This window comes from Primulina eburnea, chromosome 3, assembly GCF_022965805.1.
Source record: "Primulina eburnea isolate SZY01 chromosome 3, ASM2296580v1, whole genome shotgun sequence".
In the NCBI taxonomy this organism is placed as follows: Eukaryota; Viridiplantae; Streptophyta; class Magnoliopsida; order Lamiales; family Gesneriaceae; genus Primulina; species Primulina eburnea.
In genome coordinates, this window is record NC_133103.1 from 3,239,653 (window position 1) to 3,264,179 (window position 24,527).

General features: G+C 32.4%; 4 protein-coding genes across 5 annotated transcripts; 1 reads left to right on the forward strand and 3 right to left on the reverse strand.

Moving 5' to 3' along the window:
• Positions 1-8,759: 8,759 nt before the first annotated feature.
• Positions 8,760-11,730, reverse strand: LOC140825392 (uncharacterized). The gene is made up of 3 exons (XM_073187141.1): positions 11,331-11,730; positions 9,944-10,230; positions 8,760-9,708 (listed from the first exon to the last, which is right to left on the reverse strand). Exons 1-3 carry the CDS (start codon positions 11,572-11,574, stop codon positions 8,983-8,985), a joined length of 1,257 nt encoding a protein of 418 aa, XP_073043242.1. The 5' UTR covers positions 11,575-11,730; the 3' UTR covers positions 8,760-8,982.
• Positions 11,731-15,524: 3,794 nt separating this feature from the next.
• On the reverse strand, positions 15,525-15,929 carry LOC140828640 (uncharacterized). The gene has a single exon (XM_073191578.1). It carries the CDS (start codon positions 15,927-15,929, stop codon positions 15,525-15,527), a length of 405 nt encoding a protein of 134 aa, XP_073047679.1.
• A 1,616-nt stretch (positions 15,930-17,545) lies between these two features.
• LOC140828641 (uncharacterized) lies at positions 17,546-17,950 on the reverse strand. Its single transcript, XM_073191579.1, has one exon. The coding sequence runs from the start codon at positions 17,948-17,950 to the stop codon at positions 17,546-17,548; it is 405 nt and encodes a 134-aa protein (XP_073047680.1).
• A 2,287-nt stretch (positions 17,951-20,237) lies between these two features.
• On the forward strand, positions 20,238-24,231 carry LOC140825393 (uncharacterized). 2 transcript variants are annotated; one of them, XM_073187142.1, is made up of 7 exons: positions 20,238-20,584; positions 20,677-20,792; positions 20,910-22,059; positions 22,558-23,355; positions 23,465-23,547; positions 23,622-23,693; positions 23,778-24,231. In XM_073187142.1, exons 3-7 carry the CDS (start codon positions 21,727-21,729, stop codon positions 24,040-24,042), a joined length of 1,551 nt encoding a protein of 516 aa, XP_073043243.1. In that variant the 5' UTR covers positions 20,238-20,584; positions 20,677-20,792; positions 20,910-21,726; the 3' UTR covers positions 24,043-24,231. The 2 variants fall into 2 exon arrangements, with proteins under 2 accessions (XP_073043243.1, XP_073043244.1); XM_073187143.1 differs by having other exon boundaries at positions 23,465-23,544.
• The last annotated feature ends 296 nt before the right edge of the window (positions 24,232-24,527 follow it).

Here is a 24,527-nt window from a genome sequence, read left to right on the forward strand (position 1 = left end):
AGCCGACCCGGTACTCGTTTTTCCAATCCATACCCACCAATCGACCTGGTCCTAAACCATCTAGGCTCCGTTTGGTACGTATGATAGGATAAGTAAATAATTAATAATTAGAGTGATTAAAAAATGAGTTATATGGATTAATAGTATGGTGAGATAAATAACATGATATTTGGTATGCTTTTAAAATGATGGATTAATTTTGTAAATTTTATTATAATGACTAAAATGCATCAAATGCTAATTAAATATATATTCTTAAAATAATTGAATAGATAATTAAATATTTATAATTATAATTTACATATATTAAAATTAATATAAATATATTTATTAGAAATAAATTTGTAAATATGCATTTATTTTAATAATTAAAATAGTAATAATATTTTAAATATTAATTTTATTGTTAAATAAATTTTAGTGATAATTACAATATTATTGGTTTTTTAAAATAATTGAAAATAATAAAATATATGAAATTAATTTATAAAAAATATAATAAAAATTTAAATATTATAATAATTATTAAATTCACTAATTTAATTTTCATATTATATTGAAGAAGACAATTCAATGGTATTATGGTCAATATACAATCTTATCATGATCACTATTCAAGAATTATACAGTATCACACCTTTGAGAAGGGATATTTAATCACACAAATAACATTATTAGCGAGGGCTTTCAATCATAATCAAGGGCTTGGAGACTAAATAAAAAATGAACCAAACATAAGATAACGAATGATTATTTAATAATCATTCTCTTATCATAATTATCTATAATTCCTATATAAAAACGTTATTCGTGCCCTAATATTGTCCACGTGAGTATTGCCTAACTCTACAACTATTTTTAATTTTCTAGATTTTATGTTCAAATTTTAAATTAAGCCCGAACGGTTATATTTTCAAAAACGTTACGTGGAGGGTCTACAAGCTAGTTTATGATGGCGGTTGTTGAGCAATAACTTGATCTTCTCACAAGACCAAAATTTTGAAGATTTATTTATTTTTATATTAAATTTGTAATGTCATATATTGTATCTTTAAAAGGATTTGATTTTGTGTCTATATTGAAGTATGTTCATCTAAATAGCTAAACTAGAAATTTAATGATATTTAAAATAATCAAAATATTTGATTTGAAGAAATAAAAATTCAAACGGTTGGAGTATGAGTCATCCGAAAATGTTTTGTATGTAAATTTCACATTTCAGTTGTTCATTTTTTTATGTGAGTGATATGTTAGATGTCTTATATCGGCTGTATTAAGTTATTAAGAGTTGTATATATGATTTTGAATAATCTTTTATCTCATTAAGCTAGTTTTTGAAATTGAGTGAGGTCTAAATTTCAATTTTAACTATATATGGTTTGGTTTGTCGTACAATAGAACATATCAGTTTCGTTCCGCCGGGGTTTTTTGTCAATCACCGGACCAAACCGCAAATCTAACACCCTAGACAAGATACCATTGAAAGCCTACTCATAAAAAAAAAAATAAAAATCATCGTTTTACATACGTTAAAAAGTAGGTAATTAATTAATTAATCAAAGGCACTAAGCACTAGGGTCGAGTAGAATCCTGCACTACGTTCGGACTTCGGACTCGCAGAAAATGCCAACAAACATTTGTTCCTTCTCCTTATAAATATTAAACCACGCAAACAACTCCACGATGAGCACTCCCCGAAGAGGGAAAAACCACAGGGAAAATAACAGAAATCCCCATCCCTTTTCTAACACCCAAATACCAATCGACGAAAAAACAAAGGCCCGCTTCAATTAGATCGTAAATAAGAAAGATATATGGCGACATGGGTAGGAGGGGACGGTCTCTTTTGGGGAGTATACGAAGGGTGCTTGTCGACGGGAGACATGAACATCCAACGGAGGCCGTATCACAAGAATTGCGGTTGCATGTTGCACAAGTCTCGACTGCATGGAACTCATTCATCTCGATGTAACAGCTTGTCTTATCCTATTAGACGATCATGGAGCGAGAGCTGTCTCGAACTGGTCGTGCCATCAGGCCCTACGTCACCCGGTCCGTTGTCCCCCACGGTGGCTAAGGCAGCCGGAGAGATGAGGAGGGCACAATCACGATCGGTGTTATGTGAAGAAGATGATAAAGAGGTAGAAGAGGGTGGAGTTTCATGTAACAACGTTTAATTTTCTTTTGATTTTGGCTTCTTCGATTGTAACAGGGCTAGGGTTTTCTTGGGTAGTATCAATTAGTCTAGGGGCGGATTTAGTGTAGGAACCGGCCGGGGGCTGTGGCCCCCCCGGAAATTTTAAAAAAAATTATTATTATATAATATATATTTTATTATTTAGTATATATATTATTTGATCATAAAAAATAAAGTATCTATAGATGGCTCCCTCGAAATTTTTTAAAAAAATTATTACTCTATAAGATATATTTTATTATTTAGTATATATATCATTTGACCATAAAAAAATAAAATATCTATAATTAGTTTAATGGTTATAGACTTTCAAGGTTTACATATGTGGTCCGCGTTCCATTATCTGCAATTTTTTTCGAAAAACTAAGTAACGAGCATTTACAAATGGTCAAATGCCCAACTTAAAACTATCATAATTGGTGGTGAGCCGGCCCCCCCAAACTTAAAATCCTGGATCCGTCCTGGTCTAGTGTGTGGTTTGGCCGGCCTGGCTGATGACCGGAGTGAAAAAAGTTTGGTAAACGATGTTAAGTGTAATAATTATGTAACATGCATATATACATTTGCAGTATTTCAATTTTTAATTTAGCCTTCTAATAATCTCTTTCTAATTTGTTTTCATTCCATAGAATTTAGCTTTATTTCTTGGTACGATATAATAAAATTCGTTAGCAAACCACATTCTGTGACATATGGGGAACTAATGACCCTACAGCAAGGACTAAGGAGAAGGGATTTCAAAATGTCCAAATAAAGACAAATTCTCTTTTTGTGGTGAAAGCCAATGGGTTCAACGGTTTCTGCGTTTTTTCATATTAAAAGATCAGCGAATGAAGTTGCACACGATTTAACAATAAAATTTGCTCCTGATCATTCACATTTTTGTTGGGTGTCTTAGAAATTTCCGGTTTTGCCAGTTAAATTTGTATTTGTTACGTACTTTGGTTTATTTTAATTTTTTTATTATTATTGTAATATTTTCGTGGATTAAATATTCATGGATAAATATTGATTAATTGAATTAGTAAATATAAATGTGTTCTTAGCTATTATACACACACACTTTGATTTTAACCACTAATCACATCTATAATATAATAAATTATTACTTAATCGATAATATTAATTAATAAATTTCAAGTGATCTAAACACCACTAATTAATGGAGGCTACGTTATATATTATATACTGCTAAATTAGATATCCTTGATTTATAGCATTAATTAATATATATTAATTGGGAGGCCATCCCAAAAACCAATTAATAATAAGTTCGATCACTATACTTTTTTGAAATTTTTTTATTATCAAAAACTATTTATGAAAAAAATCGTCATCTTTATTTTCCAATTAGGATCGATCCTAATGGGTCGGATCGATGTTAATCTAGAGTCAAGATTGTTTTTGCGTATATGACGCAGAAATTATATATGTTCAGTTCTATCTTCGAAATGCTCGATTTAATATACATTATATATTTTAATAAATAAATTTTTTAGGATACTTGACGTCCGACTTAGTACAAATTAAGTTGTCATATTAGGGGAAAACGTCAATAAAAATCTTAGAAATTAAGGATTGATGATAACTCAGAAGTCCCAAAGTTTGAATAGTTCCATAGCCTCCAGAATCTTGGAAGCACATTCAATTGAGGATTCTTTCCCCGTCACTTTAGCCTACCAAGGCCAGTTTTTAATTTTCAATACTTTATCTATATTTGATTTTTATCGGTTTCACTTGACAATAGATATTAAGCAATTTTTCAGCGGAAAATACTTAATTTACACGGTTCATATTTATATGAGCAACGATGAGGTGACACTCGTCTATTGGATGTCATGAAACATATTAAAATAATTTTGGAAGTTTTAAACTTGTTAAGATCAAGCATTTATCAATAGACCAAAAGCTATAGTTGTTAGTTAATACTCAATGATAGTGCATAGTTCACCTATTCGGATGCTAATAGGTCGGATTTTTAAACTCATGAGTTTGGGAAAATGCGTGTAGCTAGTGTTGTCTCGTATCTTTTAGAGACTGGTCTTACTATTTCACTATCATCGGTGTTTTCCCGACAGAGACAATATTACCTAAGATCTTGCGTCACTTTTTTACGATCTACCTAACCAACTAGATCAAGGTACGCAACGCAGAAACTTGACGCATGATAACTTACAAGAATGTCACTCATCTCAGTATCATTTTCATTCATCCACGCTTAACACAAAATTTTTTCTCGATAAGTATAACAAAACTTGACACATTCAATTGTTCAAGCGCAAATTAAAGTGCTGAAATTAAAACATGTTTAACATAATGATAAAAAAAAGGATTAAATTAGATACATTGATTCATATCAAATAGCCTTATGCAATATAGTGAGCATGCAAGTTTTATAGATACTAGTGAAACTTCAAGTCTATTCACTAAAGAAATTAAGACACCTATAAAATTGTAAGATTAGGCTGGAAATTAATTAACATTCAAGAATTAGATACATATATTAGTTAAATATTAACATATTTTTACAATTATAATTCTATTGGAGCCTGAAAAGTTAAAATTTAAAATCCAAATTATTAATTTATATTTTAATCACAAAATTTCAATCAATTGCACCTTATAAAAATTAAATGATCCAAACCGATCGAATCAGACGGACATACACATGAAATTGAAAGTAAAACTCTTCGGTCTACAAACATATAATTAAATACGAACAATAATCTTGGTGCCTTGAACAATTCCATTATTCATCGGGATTTAATAATTTGTAATATCCTTCGATTTTAGCTATGTTTAGATATAAATGAAACAGTGAATCATTAATATTTCATATATATCTGTCATTCACGGGTCATATATTATCAAAAAAATTAGATAATTCGTTTTTAATAAGATATTGTGAATTGCGAGTAATAGATTAGTATTGAAGTTTAACGTCCATTTCCTAATATAATTAATAAGTATGAGATTGTCTCACGTGTCAATTTGTGATATGGATCTCCAACTCGATCCGTCTATGAAAAAGTATTAATTTTCATATTAAAAGTATTACTTTTTAATATATCTATGAAATGAGTTGACACATCTTATTGATAAAGATCCGTGAGATCATCTCATAATAGACCTAATATATGATATATTGGTGTGGCCAAGAGAAAATGTGTATTGCTATGTTATATATATTCTTGGAACACCCCGAAAGCCAAGTCTAAATCACACCACTATTTCTACATAACAATACAAAAAACCATTCAATTCTTCATTTCCAAAGCCCCATCTTTATTTTTTTTTCTTATTAATCTAAGTTTGATAATTAACTAGAGAAGCCAAATTGCTTCATTGAGACGAGTGATTTAATATATTTTATAGAACAAATTATTTAAAAAAATAAATATTGGATATTATATTTAAAATATTTCATTTGTAAAAAAATAAATATTGGATATAATATTTGAAATATTTCATTTGTAGGAGGGGAAATCTTTAATTCGATCCACTTGGATTCACTGATACTTAGTATATGGAGTTTAAAGGTAAATATTTCCATTACCAAGCTCCAAGTTCCAATATCTATTATTTGCATATCGTAATAAAATTTCATTGGGCTTCACAAATTTTGAAGCTCCCCTTAAACTTTTAGAGGCCCAATTTCAGAACTCCGTACATAACCACCTATGGTGTCCCTTAATTCCAAGCCGCTCAGTTCTAAGTCCATTCCAAATCAGCAATTTTAAGTTAAAAATTTAAATATATTTTCAAAAAATATATTTAAATTAAAGAAACTAAAACAAATAATAAAATGGTGACAAAGACCACAAATTTTCTGTACTTAAAGTTATTAAATAAGTAATCTGGTCTTGAATATTAAAACTCATAAAAATATACACAAAAGATTCGGATTTTCACGTTATAAATCAGGTCGACGTATTAAAAATAATAACAATAAACTAGCTAACTAAAATTTGAATTTTCAGATTTTATTTACCAACGTTTGCGATGTGTTTTGGGACGAGTTAGTCTTTGTTATATCGAAAGTGTTTTTTCTTCTATTACAATATCATTAGATCATGTGAATCCTCACATTTTAATGAAAAATGACATTTATATATTGATGAGGAGAAATACTCCAAATATAACATAAAATAATACGTTTAGTGCTTATTAGTCGTCATAATATCATGCATAAAGTGTGTAACCTTGATGGATCTAAAAAAAGGATATTCTGATGCATTCATTTTCTCCATTCCTTGAATAAAGCTTTAAATCTTCTACTACTGTTACCATACGTGCAAGCAAGAAATTAAGTTGGAAGCTTAGCTTTGAATGAACATGAATTAATTATAGGAGAATCCTACAAGAAACAATTTTAAAAATAATTCTCTTTTTTAAACCCACAAATAATAATTGATTTGAGTCGTAGGATTGCACCACCTGTATTATATGTTGGAGTGAGTGTGCTGCACACTTGTAGGAGAACCATGGATACACGCTACTTGAATTATTGGCTCCTCTAAAATAGGCGACCAAACATTATGTAACAATTAATGAAATATTTTACTATACATTTGCAAGGGTCGATCCTAATAATATTTGGGTCTGAGTCTAACTTTTAAAAAGAGACCTCTGAATCATAATGTGTGTTCATATTTTTTTTAGTTCGATAGCAATTTTTCAAATTAAACCAATACGTTAAAGACAATATAAAAAATTAAATGAATAAAAATATCAAATATGTCCAAAATGATCACTAAAAAACAACCCGTCTAACAGTTTTAGAGCTAAAAATACTAATCAAGTCTGTACAATCAAGTTGTTCAGTAATTTCTTTCTCAATCGATAACATAGCCAATCCATTCAATCTTTCTTGTGACATGGTTGATCGGAGAAAAGTTTTGATGAGCTTTAACTTTGAGAAACTTCGCTCTGCATTTGCTACTGTGACCGGGACAGTCAACAAGATTTTATAAGCAATATGAGCATTTGGTAAACACCCATCCATTTTCTTCCAGTAATTCACTACATCAATGGCCGATTTTGCTTCTCTTGGTAATGAGCACCTCAAGAATGTCAACTCCGAAAATAGATCATCCCCATTAATATCAGAACAACCCTTATGAGTCAAAGAATTTTCAAGATTCTTGCAAGACCTTAACAAGGTTTCATCGTCTGCACGTTGTAAGCAACTGATTAGGGGAGAAAGCATTATAATACAAATTATTACTGTACATAACATTAATACACTTACAAGGGTGAGCAACTGATGCTGGAGTCGAAGATGGAGAAGACGAAGGATAGATATCACTTTGACCGTTGTTTCTGGCTTTCTCGCCAAGTTTGGGATAAGCAATTTGACAATATTTTATTTGATATTTTATTATTCTTTATATTTTAATATTTATAAATTAAAAAAGCAGTATATATAATAATTTTTTTAAAATTTTTGGGCCCCAAAACAAATTGGGCCTGAGTCATCCGACTCTCATAACTCCGAAGAAGCACGGCCCTGTACTATTTGAAGTATCTTTAATTTCTGACAATTTTAAGTTTTTCTATATGAAACATTGATATGACATTATATATATCAGCATCATGTTAGCGTCATACACAAAAAAATGTTGGATTGAGAACAAAACTTAACAATATAATAACCGAATTCGCAAAAATTAAATATATAAGAGAAAAAAATAAAATTTCCCCATGCTAGAAATATTTCAAAAGTTATGACTTGGTAATTGTACATTGAAAAGAGCAGTAATTGATTCGTTAATTATTCCTTGATTCGAGAATGGAATATTGAATATTATTATCCATCGATCGTCGAATTTGTTTTTTATAAATATGACGTGTTGCACGAGAATCATTCTGCTTTCCTTTTCAAAGAATTCTATTTGATACGTGTTTTCTTTAAAAATAAAATAAAGCCTGTTTTTTTTTTAAAAAAAATGGAAATTATTTATAAACACCTTTTGCCAATTCTCTACACAAGTAACACAGCTAATACGATATATATTAAATTGCGAAGATGAACTAAAACTTTTAGAAAAATACTAACGAATATTACACATATAGATTTTTAACTTATGTTGTACACACTTTACCATAGAATATAATTTCAAATACACTCAACGATTATTGATGGCCAATAGTGTTATTGTATTAATCATTAATGGGAAAATTCATCCGCGACAATTCATGTAAGACAAAAACATATGTGAGACGGTCTCACGGGTCGTATTTTGTGAGACAGATATCTATTGGTGATTAATGAAAAAGTATTACATTTTATGCTAAAAGTATTACTTTTTATGGTGAATATCGGTAAGGTTGACTCGTCTCACAGATAAAGATCCGTGAGACGGTCTCACAAGAGACTTATTCTTCATGTAAAATATTTAAAAAACTGTTACATCAATAAAAACCAAAGATGTGGAAATTAATTGCTAATGTAGCGAGAATGAGACGTCATTTCATCTCGAATCGAATCGAATGGAATCTCCGTATAATCTTAATTCATGCAATTGGTACAACTGATTTTGTCCCATAATTAACGTGGAAAATATAAACACGACACTAAGATAACTAAAACGTACCGATGGACTCAACGAGCATGTACACAAGCCACATTAATGTTAGTACACATATCAGATTCCTAGCCTCAATATACCTTAAATGAAACAATTAATGCACATAAATTAATAACCTATAACAAATTAACAATAAACTTTACCATATACAATCATGTAATAACTAAATTTCATACTATATGTATTTGGTCTTGATCAGTAGCTCCACAGAGAACCCAAATCCGAAATACTATTAGGACTAAAAGATAAACCCTCAAGTTCTTGATCATCGAATATTGGTGCAGTACTCTTGCTTTCGATATCCCCTTTGGAAACTACGGAAGTTATTTCATTGACAACTTCAGTGCTCAGTCCAGTTTCTTGAGAATGGCTGACCATAGAATCATTACCCGAAAAACGATCCATTTTGCATATGTTCGAGGCAAGAAGTTGCCTTAGATTTTCTTGATCAACACCAGTAGTACTCTTGAAGGGAAAGTTGGTCGGATAGCTCGGAATAGTACCCATACCAAGAGATGATGAAGCCTGGTAGGGGAATGCTGACGGATTCGGAAGAGGGATTTGAGGGTAGAAAAAAGGGTTCGGATTCGGAAGGCTAGAGTTATATTGATATGTTGTGGTGAGATTGTGAGGGGGTAGGAGAGATTTTCTTTGGGCATGTTGTGATATTGGTATTGTAGGGTTGTTCAAGATTATTCTCGATGATGCGTTGGAAATATTTACCTTGCATTCATGGTGATCAGGATCAAAGGCGCCGATGCTTGAATTGGGCTTTTGATTATTGTTCGAACATGAATAGTCTGCCAATGGGGGAAGATGTGTGGGACTGGGAATATCCAACAAATGATCCACAAAAGACTCCATTCTTGCTAGCTTGGCTCCTATGTTTTTGTGAAAAACTTTGCAAACAACCCATTCTTCCTGTCATAGCATGATCAAAAGAGCAATATAATATACTTTTACATTATTTTTAACGGACCTTGAAATACAAAGAAAGTGTGTTTAACTAGTGTGTGTGTGTGTGTGTGTGTGTGTGTGTATATATATGAAAGAATGCTATTATCATGTGAAGCTAATGTAATGTATACTCGCTATAGTCCGATCGAAGTCGTCAACAACAATAAGATTAATTAATAAGTAGAGACATATATAGTACCTTGGCTGCCTTGGAGAAGTTGTAATTTGAAAAATCGCCCTCCAACCTAAATTCATGCATGACCCAATTGGATTTCTCCCCTTTAGGAGCTCTCCCTTTGTAAAAAACAAGGGTCTTTTTCATCCCTACAAGGCTATTATTTCTACCCTTACATTTGATCTCTCTATCTTTGCCTGTTGCCTTCCAATATCCACTCACTGTTGCCCTATTTGTTCTCATTCCTGTTGGGTATTTTCTATCTCTTTGGAAAAAGAAGAACCATTCCCTTTCTCCTGTCTTTGCTTGTTCTGATTAATCAAACCAAAAAAAAAAAACAATAATATGCAAAATTAATAGTTTGTTTTTGGATAATATCACTAGGATTGAATCTTGATTCATATTAAGATTATTTATAATTAATGCATGAGATAAAAGACTAGGATATATAAATATATGGACCCGGATCACCTACAGTGGTACCACCATCTGTTGGATTTATTATTTTCTTTGACTAAAAATACATTATCTCAAATTTGTGAGCACCAAATTCTCCCTAAATAAATGACGGGGTTTCGGTTTTGCAGAGACTACAACAGTCAGTTTCGGACCAAGTCAATTTTCGTATCAAAACCAAACCAAACCAAACCAAATTAATGTGATTCCATTTTGGTTTGAACAGAAATTTTTTTAAAAAGAAAAAAAAATTGTTGCTATTTTTACAATTTTTCTTTTTAAAGTCAAAGATTACACCTCATTAGAATTTTTTTTTTTTTTAAAAAGTAGATTACACCTCATTAGAAAAATTTGATAACTTTTCTTCAAAACAATAGAATCGGTTAAATTTTGCTTTCAATACGGTTCCGTACGTTTTTCGTCTGACTGTAAGAAAAATATATCGTTCGCTCTTTGTTTAATCCGGGGAAATGAAATTTTCCAACCGTATGCCAAACCGATTTTTTTTCGGGTTTCGATTATAAGAATTCGGCATCGTGATTTTTGGTCTAAAATTATGTAAATTAATGTTGCAAAGACTACAGATTTCTACATTTCGTTTATACACAAATATGAAATATATAGAACATAAATTAAAATATTGATGCAAAAGTAATTGGGGTGTTCGAACTAAATGATCCCCTTTATACTACATCGATCGATAGATCTATCAGCGGACGAGTTTTTCAAAACATTAAATTTATCTATAACTTTTCTAAGAAAAAAGAACTTAGATTTTATCATCTTAAATTACACTCCAAATTAATTCCTCGTCCTGTACTCCATTCTTACTGATCATGATGTGTATATAAATATATCAAAATTCACCTAAAAAGGGAACGTAAATTTTTTTCTACATGAAAATCAAGATCAACGTGAATCACAACAAGAGATGAGCAGAAAAAAGAACACTTACTGGGCAAATCCCAGGGTTCAGACTTATTAAGATCGGCTTCTCCAATAGCTCTTGCAGCGAACCTTCTATCCATAACCTTCTTCATAAGATAATGAACAATAATCTCCTCGTCCGTCGGATGAAATCGAAACCCTGGAGGCAACTCCTCCACGCAAAAATCAACGTAATTATCGCTATTAATCTTAGCGTTTAGTTGAGATGGACCTGCAGCATACCCTTGTTCCATTTTTGGAAACACGTACATGCAAATTATTCGATCATATATAACCCCGAAAAATGAAAAAAATAAAAAAAAGATTAGTTTCTGTATGTTATCTTTAAGTGGAATGGGAAATGAAGGATAGCAAATGAGAAAGAAAGGTAAATGGGATAGAGGGTTGTTAAATAGAGGAAGAAATTGTAAGGGTTGAAGTTTCTTGCGGAGTAAGGATGCTTCGAGGAAAGAATAATGGGAATGGAATTATTTGCTAATAAGGGACGAAACCCGTTAGACTTTTTCACTGAATTATACTATTATATACCACAAGTACAATTTTTTACATTTATTTTATATCATTAAATAAAGGACGAGAATTGTGCAGCAAGTTCGATGGCCAAATAATTAATATTTGATTAAGACTTTTTTATGTTGGCTGGTTCAAAGTGAACATGAAGGACGAGGCACAATATCATCGAATCATTTCATATACATACATACATACATACATACATATATATATATATATATATATATATATATATTTGTTTCCAATACGAAATTTTAGATTTAAAAGGTACTGTTTAATCTCAAGGAGTGGATCTGTGGATGGATATATAGATATATGTGTACCTGTGAAAGGGAGTGATTCAGATGATTTTGATGGATGGCATCACGCTGATCTTTGAATTCTTCACTAAAGTGTGTGCTGGTGAAGATATGCGTTTAGCCAACGCGGAATTTCTTGGATCTGCCACTCTTTCTCCGGGGTATTCATGTTCTATGTTGATTTTATTGAGTGTACTAAATAACGGAACATAGACTGTTTAATATATTTTGAGATCAGAAAAAAAAAAAATTACAAGATTATATTTTACTAGATCCGAATCGAGGATGAATAGGGCGGGGGCAGTTGGTCTGGATTATTTTTTAAAAAAAAATTACAAATATTGATCACCTAAAAAATATTTTGTCGGCTCATTTTCGAATTTTTTGATCCGACAATATCCTAAAAACTATAACTTTGTTCCATTTGGTTAAGTTAACTTGTGTATTTAACATATAATTTCGAAAAACAGTGTATCAAACTGCAGCAGGTAGAAATTATTCCTAAGTTCTGTCACAATTAACTATATTGATTGATTAAGGTGTACAATATTGATATTTAATTTTAAAAGCTTCTAAAAATATAATACCCCAATTTATTGCATGAAATTAACTACTATATTATAGGATCAACTGTTTATAAAAAACAAAAATCTTGATATTTTAATTTTCCAGCAGCAATATGTCGTCGCGGCTCTACTAGTACGTATCGAATTAATTAAATAAAGCCAACCTATGAATCAACAGCTCTTTCAGCCTACAAAAAATATATAAAATATATCAAAACCACGTGTGTGAATAGAAAGAAATAAAAGTGGGAGAAATGGGTTTCTAAATACTTGATATTCACATACAAATAACAACTCTTCAAGATTCAACTCACTATACAAATTTAAAAAAAAAATTAAATAAGATATTATTACAAATATTTGTAAAATCCTACATATAATTCACTCACATGATCATGGCATTTTTACTCGATCGGTCTGAAATTTGATCGGATCATGGCTTTCTTCGAATCATGACTCCAAAACCGAAATTATATTTTGGCTTCTATTTCAAATTAGAACCGGGAACAAGAGATTTAAGTAGTATTTGCAAAAACATATTTTAAGTGCTTCCAGATTTTAATCAATAAAATGTTTGGAAATTGCATGTAGAAACTGATCAAATCACTAGAATAAGCTCTTCTAAATACTGTAATTTGATTCTAATTCAGTTTCTAGAAACGAGGAATCAGTTTGAGAACAAAACTCGAATCTCACAAAATCTTAAGTTAATTTTAAATTTTAACACCCAAAATACATATGAAACTTACTTTATATAAATTTAATTTGACACCTACTTTTAAAATTATATAAATTTTAAAAACAAAACATACAAATCATTATTGAACATTTAAATTTATTTACTTTGATTATCTTACAAATTTTTAGTTATTGTTACATTTTATAATATTATTGATGTGAAAAAATCAGGGGCGGATTTAGTGTAGGGCGAACGGAGGCCACGGCCCCCCCAAAAAAATTTAAAAAATTTTTTAGCGACGGTTGTGACGGAAACCGTCGCAAAATGCGCGACGGTTTTATCAACAACCGTCGCTATATGGCGGCCACGGCCCTCCAAATATTTGAAAAAAAAATTTTAGCGACGGTTATATAGAAACTGTCGCGGTTTAGCAACGGTTTTACAAAAAACCGTCGCAAATTCCGCGACGGTTTATTGTAACCGTCGCAATATTGCGACGGTTTTATAGAAAACCGTCGCAAAGGTGGTCCCCCCATGCCAAAATCCTAGATCCGCCCCTGGAAAAAATCTTGTACTTTGATCAAACAAAATTGAATGACCATTAATGAGTAAAAGTCGATTTTTGACAAAGACCAAGAAAAAAAAGTAGATACATTTTGAAAATGGCCCACCAACCATGGGTTCTGATTTCTGAATACAAGATAACAACTAAATAATGAAAATAAATAAAAAAAAATGAGTGATGTTGACTTTTGGAAAAGGAAAAAGCACAGCAAATACTAGCTTCGAACTTCAATTTTCTACCAGAGATGACGCAGTTGTGACGACACCAACAACTCATCATTTGCTCATCCCACCATCTTTTTTTTTTCTTGCATCCGTTTTTTTTTTAAAAAAAAAAGCATTCAATTTACCATAATATATATATATATATATATATATATATATATATATATATATATATATAGAGACACACACACACACAATTTATAGTAGAATAGAGTCGATCGTAAGATTAAATAAAGCCGGAATATACTTAAAATAATATATTACGAAATATTTATTTAGGTTTAAAGTGTGTGATTATTGAAATGCTTGATTAGTCAATAAGATTGACTTTTTCTATCTTAAGTTTGGTTAGAATTTTTGTACTTCCTTCACTAACTACTCAAGGAATAAATGTGTCCTCCCTAAAGCTTAGCTCTCATTAAAAATCCTCCAAAGTGTTTATACACGGAATCTGGAATTAGTTTTTTTTTTCATTGTGAGTAATTTTCCTCGTATTTCAACATCATTAGATCATGTTGATCTCTCATATTTTAACGAAACTTGATATCATGTGTTGATGATTCAATGGCTAAAATTTCACTATATCACAAATAGTATAGAAAAATCCTGGGATCATAAATTGAATAAAAAAAAAACTAACTAATTTTTTCGTTTATTATATAGATGGACAACTAGTAAGAGACTAATTCAATACTTAAGCTTAGAATATAATTTTATATAAAATAAATAGATTTTGTATAAAATATATTATTATCATAGTAATAATTTATGTTATTGATTTTTTTTTTATATTTTGCACTTTTCATAAGAATAATAAAACTAGAATCGCGATTTGGAATTTTATATATATTTTTAGATCAAAAGTAGTAATAAATAAATATAGACTTAGCCTTCTCGGCCCAATAATGGCCTTAACTTACATTATTAATTATTAAGCCCAGACCAATGTTGGGCTCATGGACTTGATTATATAGGGCAATGTTGATGTTGTCATCCGTCTTTTCCAATTACCCGCTGAAAATGAATTAAAATTTGGTGCACAATTTTCAGGGAGAATTTAACTTTTACCATTAATTTCTAAAATATAGTAATTCTTGTTTCTGGGATTTGTGAAATTATATGTTTGGATAATGTTTTCGGTGTTTGATAGGTCGGACGATGTTTCGTCAAATTAGATTGGAAATTTTGGAATTATTAGTACACACTTGCAGAAACATAATTAATGTGATTAATGGCATCAAAGTATAAGCGAAATCTCTTTTCATTTCCAACACGTACCGAACAAATGAGCCAGATTAAGCAATCCCAGAAATTACTCTGTAACAGACATCAAAATTATGAAAATTTGTGTATGATCACAAGGAAGCCATTCTCCTCTGTTGATCATTAATCAGTGGACGAGAAGCAAATCTTGACGAAAAACTGTGCATCAAGTCGCCATTTTCTTCTTGTTCAAGCTCACTGGCGAAATTCAGAGCATAAGTTTCAGGAGAATAAAGAAACTGGTTCGTCCGCTCGTTAGTAAATTTCTTGTGAATCTTTGAAGTTAAATTCTTGAATTTTTCCAGCAACGATGTCTCCTTTTGAGGCCCTACTCCTCTTTCTTGCAACAGAAAATGATTTCCCCCCACTTCGCCGCCGCTCCATCCGAAGCTAAACCACCGGAAACAGCTGCATCCGGTGAGAGAATCCGCGTACTCATAGCAGTATCCGCCATGTTTTTTGCCAGAATAACCCGATGTCTCTTGAGAATTCGCCATAAAAGTTATACCGACTGAAGAAGTAAGAGCTAGAGCTAAATTTCTTAGGGAGATGAAAGAAAGGAAAACGATGAAATTGGAAGATGGATGTTAGGAGATATATTGTACGTGAGTGGCCGTGTTTAAGCGTGTTGCTTGTGTGTGCGTGTGGGGAGCAACCCACTGGGACCCAGGGTCGAGATTTTCCTCTGAGAAAATTTAGAAATTGATTAACAATAAATAAATTAATAAAAAGAGGAGGTAGCCAAAGGGTGTTTGTGGATAATGTTATTGTGAAAGGCCATTTGACAGCTAGCTAGTTTGACTTTAGAAATTTCGATTAACAAGTTGAGTGTTGAACATTCAAACTCCTACCTCCCATCCTCCTCTTCTTATTTTTAGTAGCTCCCTAATTTTCATATGCAATGGCCCAAATTCTTCCTAATGAAGCATACATAATTAGTTAAGTCGGTCTGAAGAGTTCGATCATTTACGCGGTATGTACTCGATTAGTAAACCTCTGAAACTCGACCAAGATGAAATTCATGCACTAAAATGTCGGGAAGTCTAACGATCGAGCGTCAGTAGTTTACAAAGCTACAATGACTAATGCAGCAGACCCAACGTTAATACCATTGAACGTGCAAACAATTAGAAACCTACAGCCAAGAACAAGTAGATCAATGTCTTGACATGAGAAGAATCTCAACTTGTAAAGGCCATCTGAGACGGCCAGACAACCTGAACCGTGCAGATAGTTAGAAGATGAGTATAGTCAATTCAAACGACAGGAGAGTAGTGTCGGGATAATGCAAGTCGTCTTAAAAGACAAAAAAAGCTAAGCAAATGACTTCGGAAGCTAGGGGCACGAGGCAATCTGAAGTACTACTAATTAAGCAAAGGATAATGTAAATTGAGAATATAATCCGAAGCATCACAAATTAAGTAAAAAAATAATCTAAACTGAGAAGACACTTAGCTTGCTACTGATAAAGCAATCTGAACTCCAAAACAAGCTACACGCACAGGCGAAACTTAGCCGAAGAAGGCAACAAGACCAGCAGATTGCAATGAAGCTTAACAGAGAAAGGCAAGTGGAAGTGTAACAAGAACTACTATATTTATATTTTTTTTTTGTTGATTAGTTATATATATATATATATATTTTAAAAAAAGTCATTTTTCCGCTGCCCAATTAATTTGTCTGGCTTCGTATCTAAGTATAATCAATGCTAGATGATTTATGGGAAAGTTATACATGTGAAACCAAATATGATTTCAAACAATGTTCTATTCTTAACCCAACTGCCTGATGATCAGCAATGGCCACGAAGAACAAAGAGATGTCTCTGAGAGTTTCGGGATTCTAATGGGAATATGGGATGTGATTATTACATCATCGTCATGTACTTTCAGAAAAAAACAATGAAAAATTTTGCGTATCGTAAATTTATAATTCAATTATTTCCTCACCTTTACAAAGCATGAAAGAAAGAACAAAAAGAATTGTCACGAGAATGGATTCGCTCGATCGAAGGGTTAATGTACCAAAAAAGTTATACGTACATTAATAACTGTGAAATGCCAATGACAAAATTTATTTACAGAAAGGCCGAGAACTCTCCTAGAAAAACGAATTAAACTCTCTCGAAACCGTTAATCAACGGCGGAGACGGCGGCAGCCTGGCGGAGAAATTCCTGAACGGCGCCTCCTCGTCGCAACGAAACCCGTCCTCGAAATTCAGAGAATAACTCAGAGGATCGTACCGAAAATCTGCGGAAGAATGCCTCTTTTTTCTGGATCCAGGAAGACCCAACATGGAACGGCATTTTTCTCTGATATCCGATAAAGAATTATCACGGGGCCCCTTCGTTTTGTCCCATATCACCACTGGATTTTCTTCATTGAAAGACGGCTGCGGCGGTGGCGGAGGCGAAGGATGCTGAACATAGAGATGATGGCGGTGGCGGAAACAGCAAAAGAAACACAGAGATCTTTTCGGTTTGTGTACTCTAACGCAAGGGTTGTTCTCGTACTCCATCAATGTAGGTTATTGGCGTTTCGCTCTCTGGTTTTGGCGAGTGTTAATCTACGAGTGAGTGAGTGTCAGTGTGTGTGTGTATATATATATATATATATGAGGGAGAGAGAGAAAATCGATTTAGATTTGGAAAAGGGATATAGATTGGGGCGGAATCTTGATTTTTTTTAAGGAAAATATCAGGAATGAGTTTGGAATTTAAGATTTTATATCAATTATCTGATTTTGATGTGAGATGAATCACAAATAATCGACCGATCAAATCTATATTTGGATGTGACCAACTTGTCACATCATCCACATATTCGTTGAGAAGGGATTTGGAATAAAGGATCAACACTGCCGGCTACTCTGTTTGAGCTGGCTGTAATCTTAATTATTTTTGGAAGAAAATATCACAATTGACATTTGAATCTGAGACTTCGTCTCAATAGTACAATCTTGATATCCGGTCGAATCTATCTCTATTTGGTTGTGACCAACTTGTCACCTTATCCGCATGTTCGTTCAAATCAATCTAAATTTGTACTTTGTTTCTGGGGGCGTACAGTATCTGCGCCTGATAAAAGGAGTACTGAAAATCACACACAAAGTATATTAAAATGCTTATTGTCCGTTTAAATGAATGGTTCTCGTACGTCAAAACATCGTAAGAGTTGTATTGGGTTTATAACAGTGTCCCCATTACAATAACATGCGTGAGAAAATTATTTAAGTTACTATCGATGATGTTTAATTTATTAAATTGATTTAAAATATATTTAATTGTTTTAATTATATATCTGCCTTCTCCTTTGTTTTGGAGAGTCCTTCGAAAAAATATCACACAACATAAATCACCGTCGTATTGATATCATGTAAAAATTATATTTTTGTCGTGTAAAAAAAAAAAAAAAAATTGAAAATAATCAAAAATATCATACTATATATGAAATTTGACAAACATAAAAACAAAAAAACAAAAAACATACAAACAAATCGCAAAAAAGAGAGACTAAATAGCAGTTTTACCTCAATTTTATAATCAATGAACTTAAACAGAATCAGCGAAAGCCTTTGAATTCAAGTACATAAATAAATGATAAAAACTTATGTGAAACGGTCTCACGAGTCATATTTATGAGACGGATCTCTTATTTGGGTTATCCACGAAAAAGTAATACTTTTTAAAAGTAATACTTTTTATGCTGAGAGTATTACTTTTTATCGTGAATAGGGTAGAGTTGACCCATCTCACAGATTAAGATCCGTGAGACGGTCTCACATGAGACTCACTCTAAATAAATAACATACCAATTAATTAATATGAACCAAATACAGTCACAATAAAGTATAAATCTGTTTTAGCGATAAAATTATAAATTGGTTCCATTTTGCGGGGTGTTTTCATACACGTAAACGGATTGGTGTTCGTATAATTTGAGGAAGTAATATTTTGATGCGATTTATATAGTATTAAAAATTAATTTTTTTTATAGATTGCTATTTTAGAAACACAAAAAGTCTTGTAAAACAGATGTATGGTTCAAATTTGTTAGATGAATCTCCAACTCGACCGAAATCAAAAAAATATATTATTTTTATGTCAAAAATTTTATTTTTCATAAAAAAATATACATCGATTTAATCGATATCATTGATATAAATTCATAAAACTATTTTGTTATTGTAAAAAATGAAGGCAAGATGTCAGTAAATAAAATAAATTGAAGTGATGCAACTTGCTCACAATAGACATGTTTTTGTTTTATTTATTTTTTAGCCTAATAAAGATTTGCGTTGTCAAAAATATGTGTGAGACGGTCTTACGGATCATATTTGTGAGACGGATCTCTTATTTAGGTCATCCATGAAAAAGTATTATTTTTTATGCGAAGAGTATTAATTTTTATTGTGAATATGGGTAAGGTTGATCCGTCTCACAGATTAAGATCCATGAGACGGTCTCACATGAGACTCACTCTTTAGCTTTTACCTCTTATCTCAGCTTAAGATCTCATTTTAAATTTTAAAATGAGATTATATATATATATATATATATATATATATATATATATATATATATATATATATATATTTATTTATTTATTTATTTATATATATAATTTCATTAATGTAACAGAACCGTCCAACAAACATATCCGTTTGGTTTAGGAAAACCACTAGAAATTCAGGACTTAATTTTATCCAAAATCTCATTTATTTGCTCTTCCTAACCTACTATTTTCACAAGTCCATTAATGCTTATTTGCTTTCTTCTAAATTGTTATGTATTATAATTAAATCCCTTTTTTTAAAATAAAGTTTAACCACTACACTAATATTCTATTAAACAATCTTGAAAGTAGAAACATCAAGGAAACTTCCCAAAATGATACCAAGAAACATCGAGGAAAGCCTCAAAACGAAATCTTGTAATGAACAAACCCTGTAAAATTTATTTATTTTCTCCTTGCTTTCTGTGATTGTTGAAATCAAAAAAAAAAAATAATGGCTGGAATGCTCCCCGGGGTTGAAGCTGCAAGAAGGAGGAGGTTCTCCTCTCAGACCAACAATTCCAACCATGGCGCCAACTTTTCTTTATGTCTCTACGAAAGAAACCATGGATTTCGCATCAGTTCAAGCTCTTCAACGGTAAATCCAACGGGGGATCGATGGATTGTTTTATTTATTTTCTTTTTCTATTACCATTATAATTTATGGGTTCTTGTTTTGTGATTGAACAGAGGAGTTCCATCGGCAGCCAGGAGGAAGGGGATCAGAACCTTGGTACGGTGGCCAGAGAAGCCAAGAAAAGGTTGGATGAAAGGCTGAAATCCCATCTGAAATCTGAGATTAAAAGGTGATAATCTTTATACATATATATTTCTAGAATTTAATATGGCGAACACAAACTGAAACCTAAAAACAAGATTAAATTTGTGGATGATTTAAATCAAGTAAAATTAATTGAAATCAGGGATTCGCAAGGCCAAGAAAAATCACCGCCTGTGAAGGAGAGGGAGAAGGAGCAGGGAACATGCTTGCCGATGGAACAATGAAAAAGTGTGGCTGCCATTTTATGTACAATAAAGGGTATGGTATCGGCGATGTCATATTTAGGAAATGATTATGTAACATACGAACAATACTGATGTTTGAAGATTGTGTAATTTGTGAAACACGAGTGAATGGTGTGATGTAGATTGCATAAACAGGGCCTTTAGGAAAATGCAAAAATTTTCAAATTCTTATAACACAAAAGTTGCAGCAGATTTGTACCACTACATATACCTTTTGAGTTTTTCAAATTTTTTCCCCCAAAATCCCATAATAATTATTCGAAAATATATGGACATCTTTGAGAAACTAATCCTTAAAAAAAGAACAAGACCATTTTCCTAACATGAAAATAGCACATTTTGCCATTTTGGCTCCAAGCCATCCAAGTTTTTACGAGATAAATTCCACTCAAATCCTAGACTTCGTCTTTATTCTCAACCAACCGAGTCCACGTGTTGGGAAAGATTCTTTAATCAGAAATTCAAAAGGCTTAATCTAACAGGCTTTTAATTTGTTGGCCCATTCACTAATCAAGAAAAAGTTGGAAGCGCTAAAAGCCCTAAACGTCGTCGTTTCAAGGCAAATCCAAACGTTTTGAAAACCCAACGGCTAATGCAAATGACCGTTTACAGAACACCCACAAATCAAACTCTCACGTCAAATCTTTGTAAGAAGCCTTACAAAATAAAAATCCAGAAAACATATTGCAAAAAAAGAGGTAGTCCGTAAAGAAAATGGTGCATACATACACTACAACGTACTACAGATCACTGAATGACTCAATCACCTCAATCTGCAACACAATCCTCCCTTTTTCATTCAAGAAGCGGAGGCTTCCGGCGATTTTAGCTGCGGAGCAGCAGCTGTCGAAGCAGCAGTCAGATAATCTGAAATGGCAGCAAGATTCGTTTCACCAGATTCTTAAATTGATGGGCCTTTGTAAAGAGGGGATCATAGAAGAATATGAGGTATCTGCTTTCAGAACTCACCTTCTTGAGAGGCTTATTGCTTCGCCCATCGATTACGAGCCGTCCACTATTCTGAGGGATAAGTTGATCTTCTTGCAGGTTTGTTGATTTTGAATCACGTGATTGATCTTGATAAGGGTTAACTGGTTAATCTTGTCTGCTTTAATTTAAGGCGTTTATCTTTGTAAAATTTACTTCTTTACCGAGTTTGGGTTTTGTGTTTCTTTCATTTTATGTTTATATGGGTTTGAATTCCAAGAAATGATCGTATGTTCATGGAAAGAATGTGTTGGCTTGCTCTAACATAATAAAATGAGATTCAATAATAATACCATGATTATGATGCATCCATGATAATGTTTTTAAAGATTGTGATAAACATTCGTTTTTCATTTATAGTATATTTTTCCATTTAGATACCTACATATTAAGATTAAGAGAGATGGAATAATAATAGTTGTAGCAATCTGCTGCATTTTGATGGGATTACTTCATATTTGACTTAGAAGAAAATTGTAAATTAAATGTATTTTTTTTAGTTCCGACAACGAACATAATCTTACATTGTATGATGTTGAATGCATATATTTTCACCAGGAGTTACTCTATGCCAATTGTATATCAGAGGAAGAGTACCATGCATCAAAGAGGCCTTTGTTGCAGAGGCTAGCAATCCAGGGAGCTGAAATTGAGGCGAAAGATGTAATAGTTGGAGGGGCTCAAGCTCAAAAGGAAGCTTCAAATGATGAGTGGTCTGTAATAGACTTGAAAGACGAGAAGCGGTTTGAGATATTGACATCGAGGAATAATCCGACAGTAGGGTCACCAGTAAAGCAAAGGAAAGGGGTTGCATCTGCTTTCAATTTTGTATCACCAAATAAAAGTGTGAAGTACCGGGAAGATATAAGTGGCATAGGATGTAATAATATTAGGCCAGCAGAACAAAGAGTAAGCGACTTCAGTTTTCCTAGAAATGAACTTGCAATTTCTTCGAAAACCCCGTTTTGGAATGGGCGTTTAGATGAAAAAGAAAGTAAAACAAAGTCCATTTTAATGGTCGAGTGCTCACCGGCAAGAAGTGGTGGCGACAAAGGGAAAAAGAAAACCTTTAGGAAGGAAATATATGGTGGTGATGGTAGTGGAAATGGTTCGGTTCTTGAGGGAAAAGATAACATAAATCCCAAAAAAAAATCATGGGGGTTCGATGGATTCAGGAAATGGAAGAAAAACGATTCTGAGGATGAAACAGCTCCACTGTCCCTAAGTGGAAAATCAGATGGTGTTAGCTATACGGAGCAGCTTGTAGCCAATCCATTTGCGGAAGAACCAGACACCAAGAAAACGAAGAGGAAATTGCATCCAAACGGCGCCCCAACAGATTTTTTCATCGACAAGGTATAGTATTTTTCTTCACCACCATTTTCACTTTCAATATCTCCAAGACATTGTTTTTTTTCAATGTGGAGGGGAGATAACATATTTCGAATGTTAAATAAATTTGTAGGTTCTAGGAGAGAACGTGAAAAAGGAACTAACACGGATCCAAGAAGAACTCGGTGCAAAGAATCCCCGCCATGTTCATCTGTCGTAAGCATTGCTTATAGGATTTGATTATGTGTACCATCGGTAGTACATCACTAACGAGACATTTAATATGTTAGGGAAGATCAAATTGAAACAATCTCAACTAGGCTTCCAGTCGACAAGGAGGACCTGAAAAAGTTGTTTCCCAAGTAATGGCAACATATTTCAACCCTTCTTTTTCTGTATTTTAGTTTATTCCAAAATACTTGCTCTTACTCCACGCACAATATCAGGACATGGTGCGATAAACACGGGGATGTTGTATTAGATGTGGTAAGAAAAGAATTCAAGGACCATGTTGGAGATGTGGGAAATTCAAACATAAATCCGAGGCAGCACAACTCTAAAAGATGGACAACGTTTGATGATGATGAAAATGCACATCCAAATCTCTTTGCTCCACAAGCAAGCTTATCTTCCTCCAAGAACACTCGTGCATCTCTCAGCAGCAGCAGCATCGATAAGGGATTCAAGTATAACCCTTTCTTTGATATGTAGAATCCAAGCCAAAGCCAAAGCCAAAGCCAAAGCCAATTCGGCATTCTGTCAAATCACAATATACTACTACTTGGCCATATTTGCAGTTTAAATAGTGCGTGTAGTTTAAGAAGAATGTCGTGTAATGGCTTTTTTGTTGTAACGTTTTGTTGTCATATATGTGGAGGTCATCGAATATTGATTCATAAAGATTTCAATTATCTGCCATCATATATCTTGTTGAAAGAATGCAGTCAAATTCCTAAGGGAAAAAAAAAAGAAAAATAATGAAACATTTATCTTATTTTACAATTATTCAACACCGATGAGAATCGAAATAAAACTACTATTTTTATCTTCGTGTAGAAAAACTACTATTTTTATCTTGGAAAGACTACTATTTTTGGAAACAACATGTAAGATTATTATCGACAACAAAACTACCACATCAAAACATGTAAGATTTGAAAAGAATATATTTTTATCTTTGTGTGGAAGCGAAACAT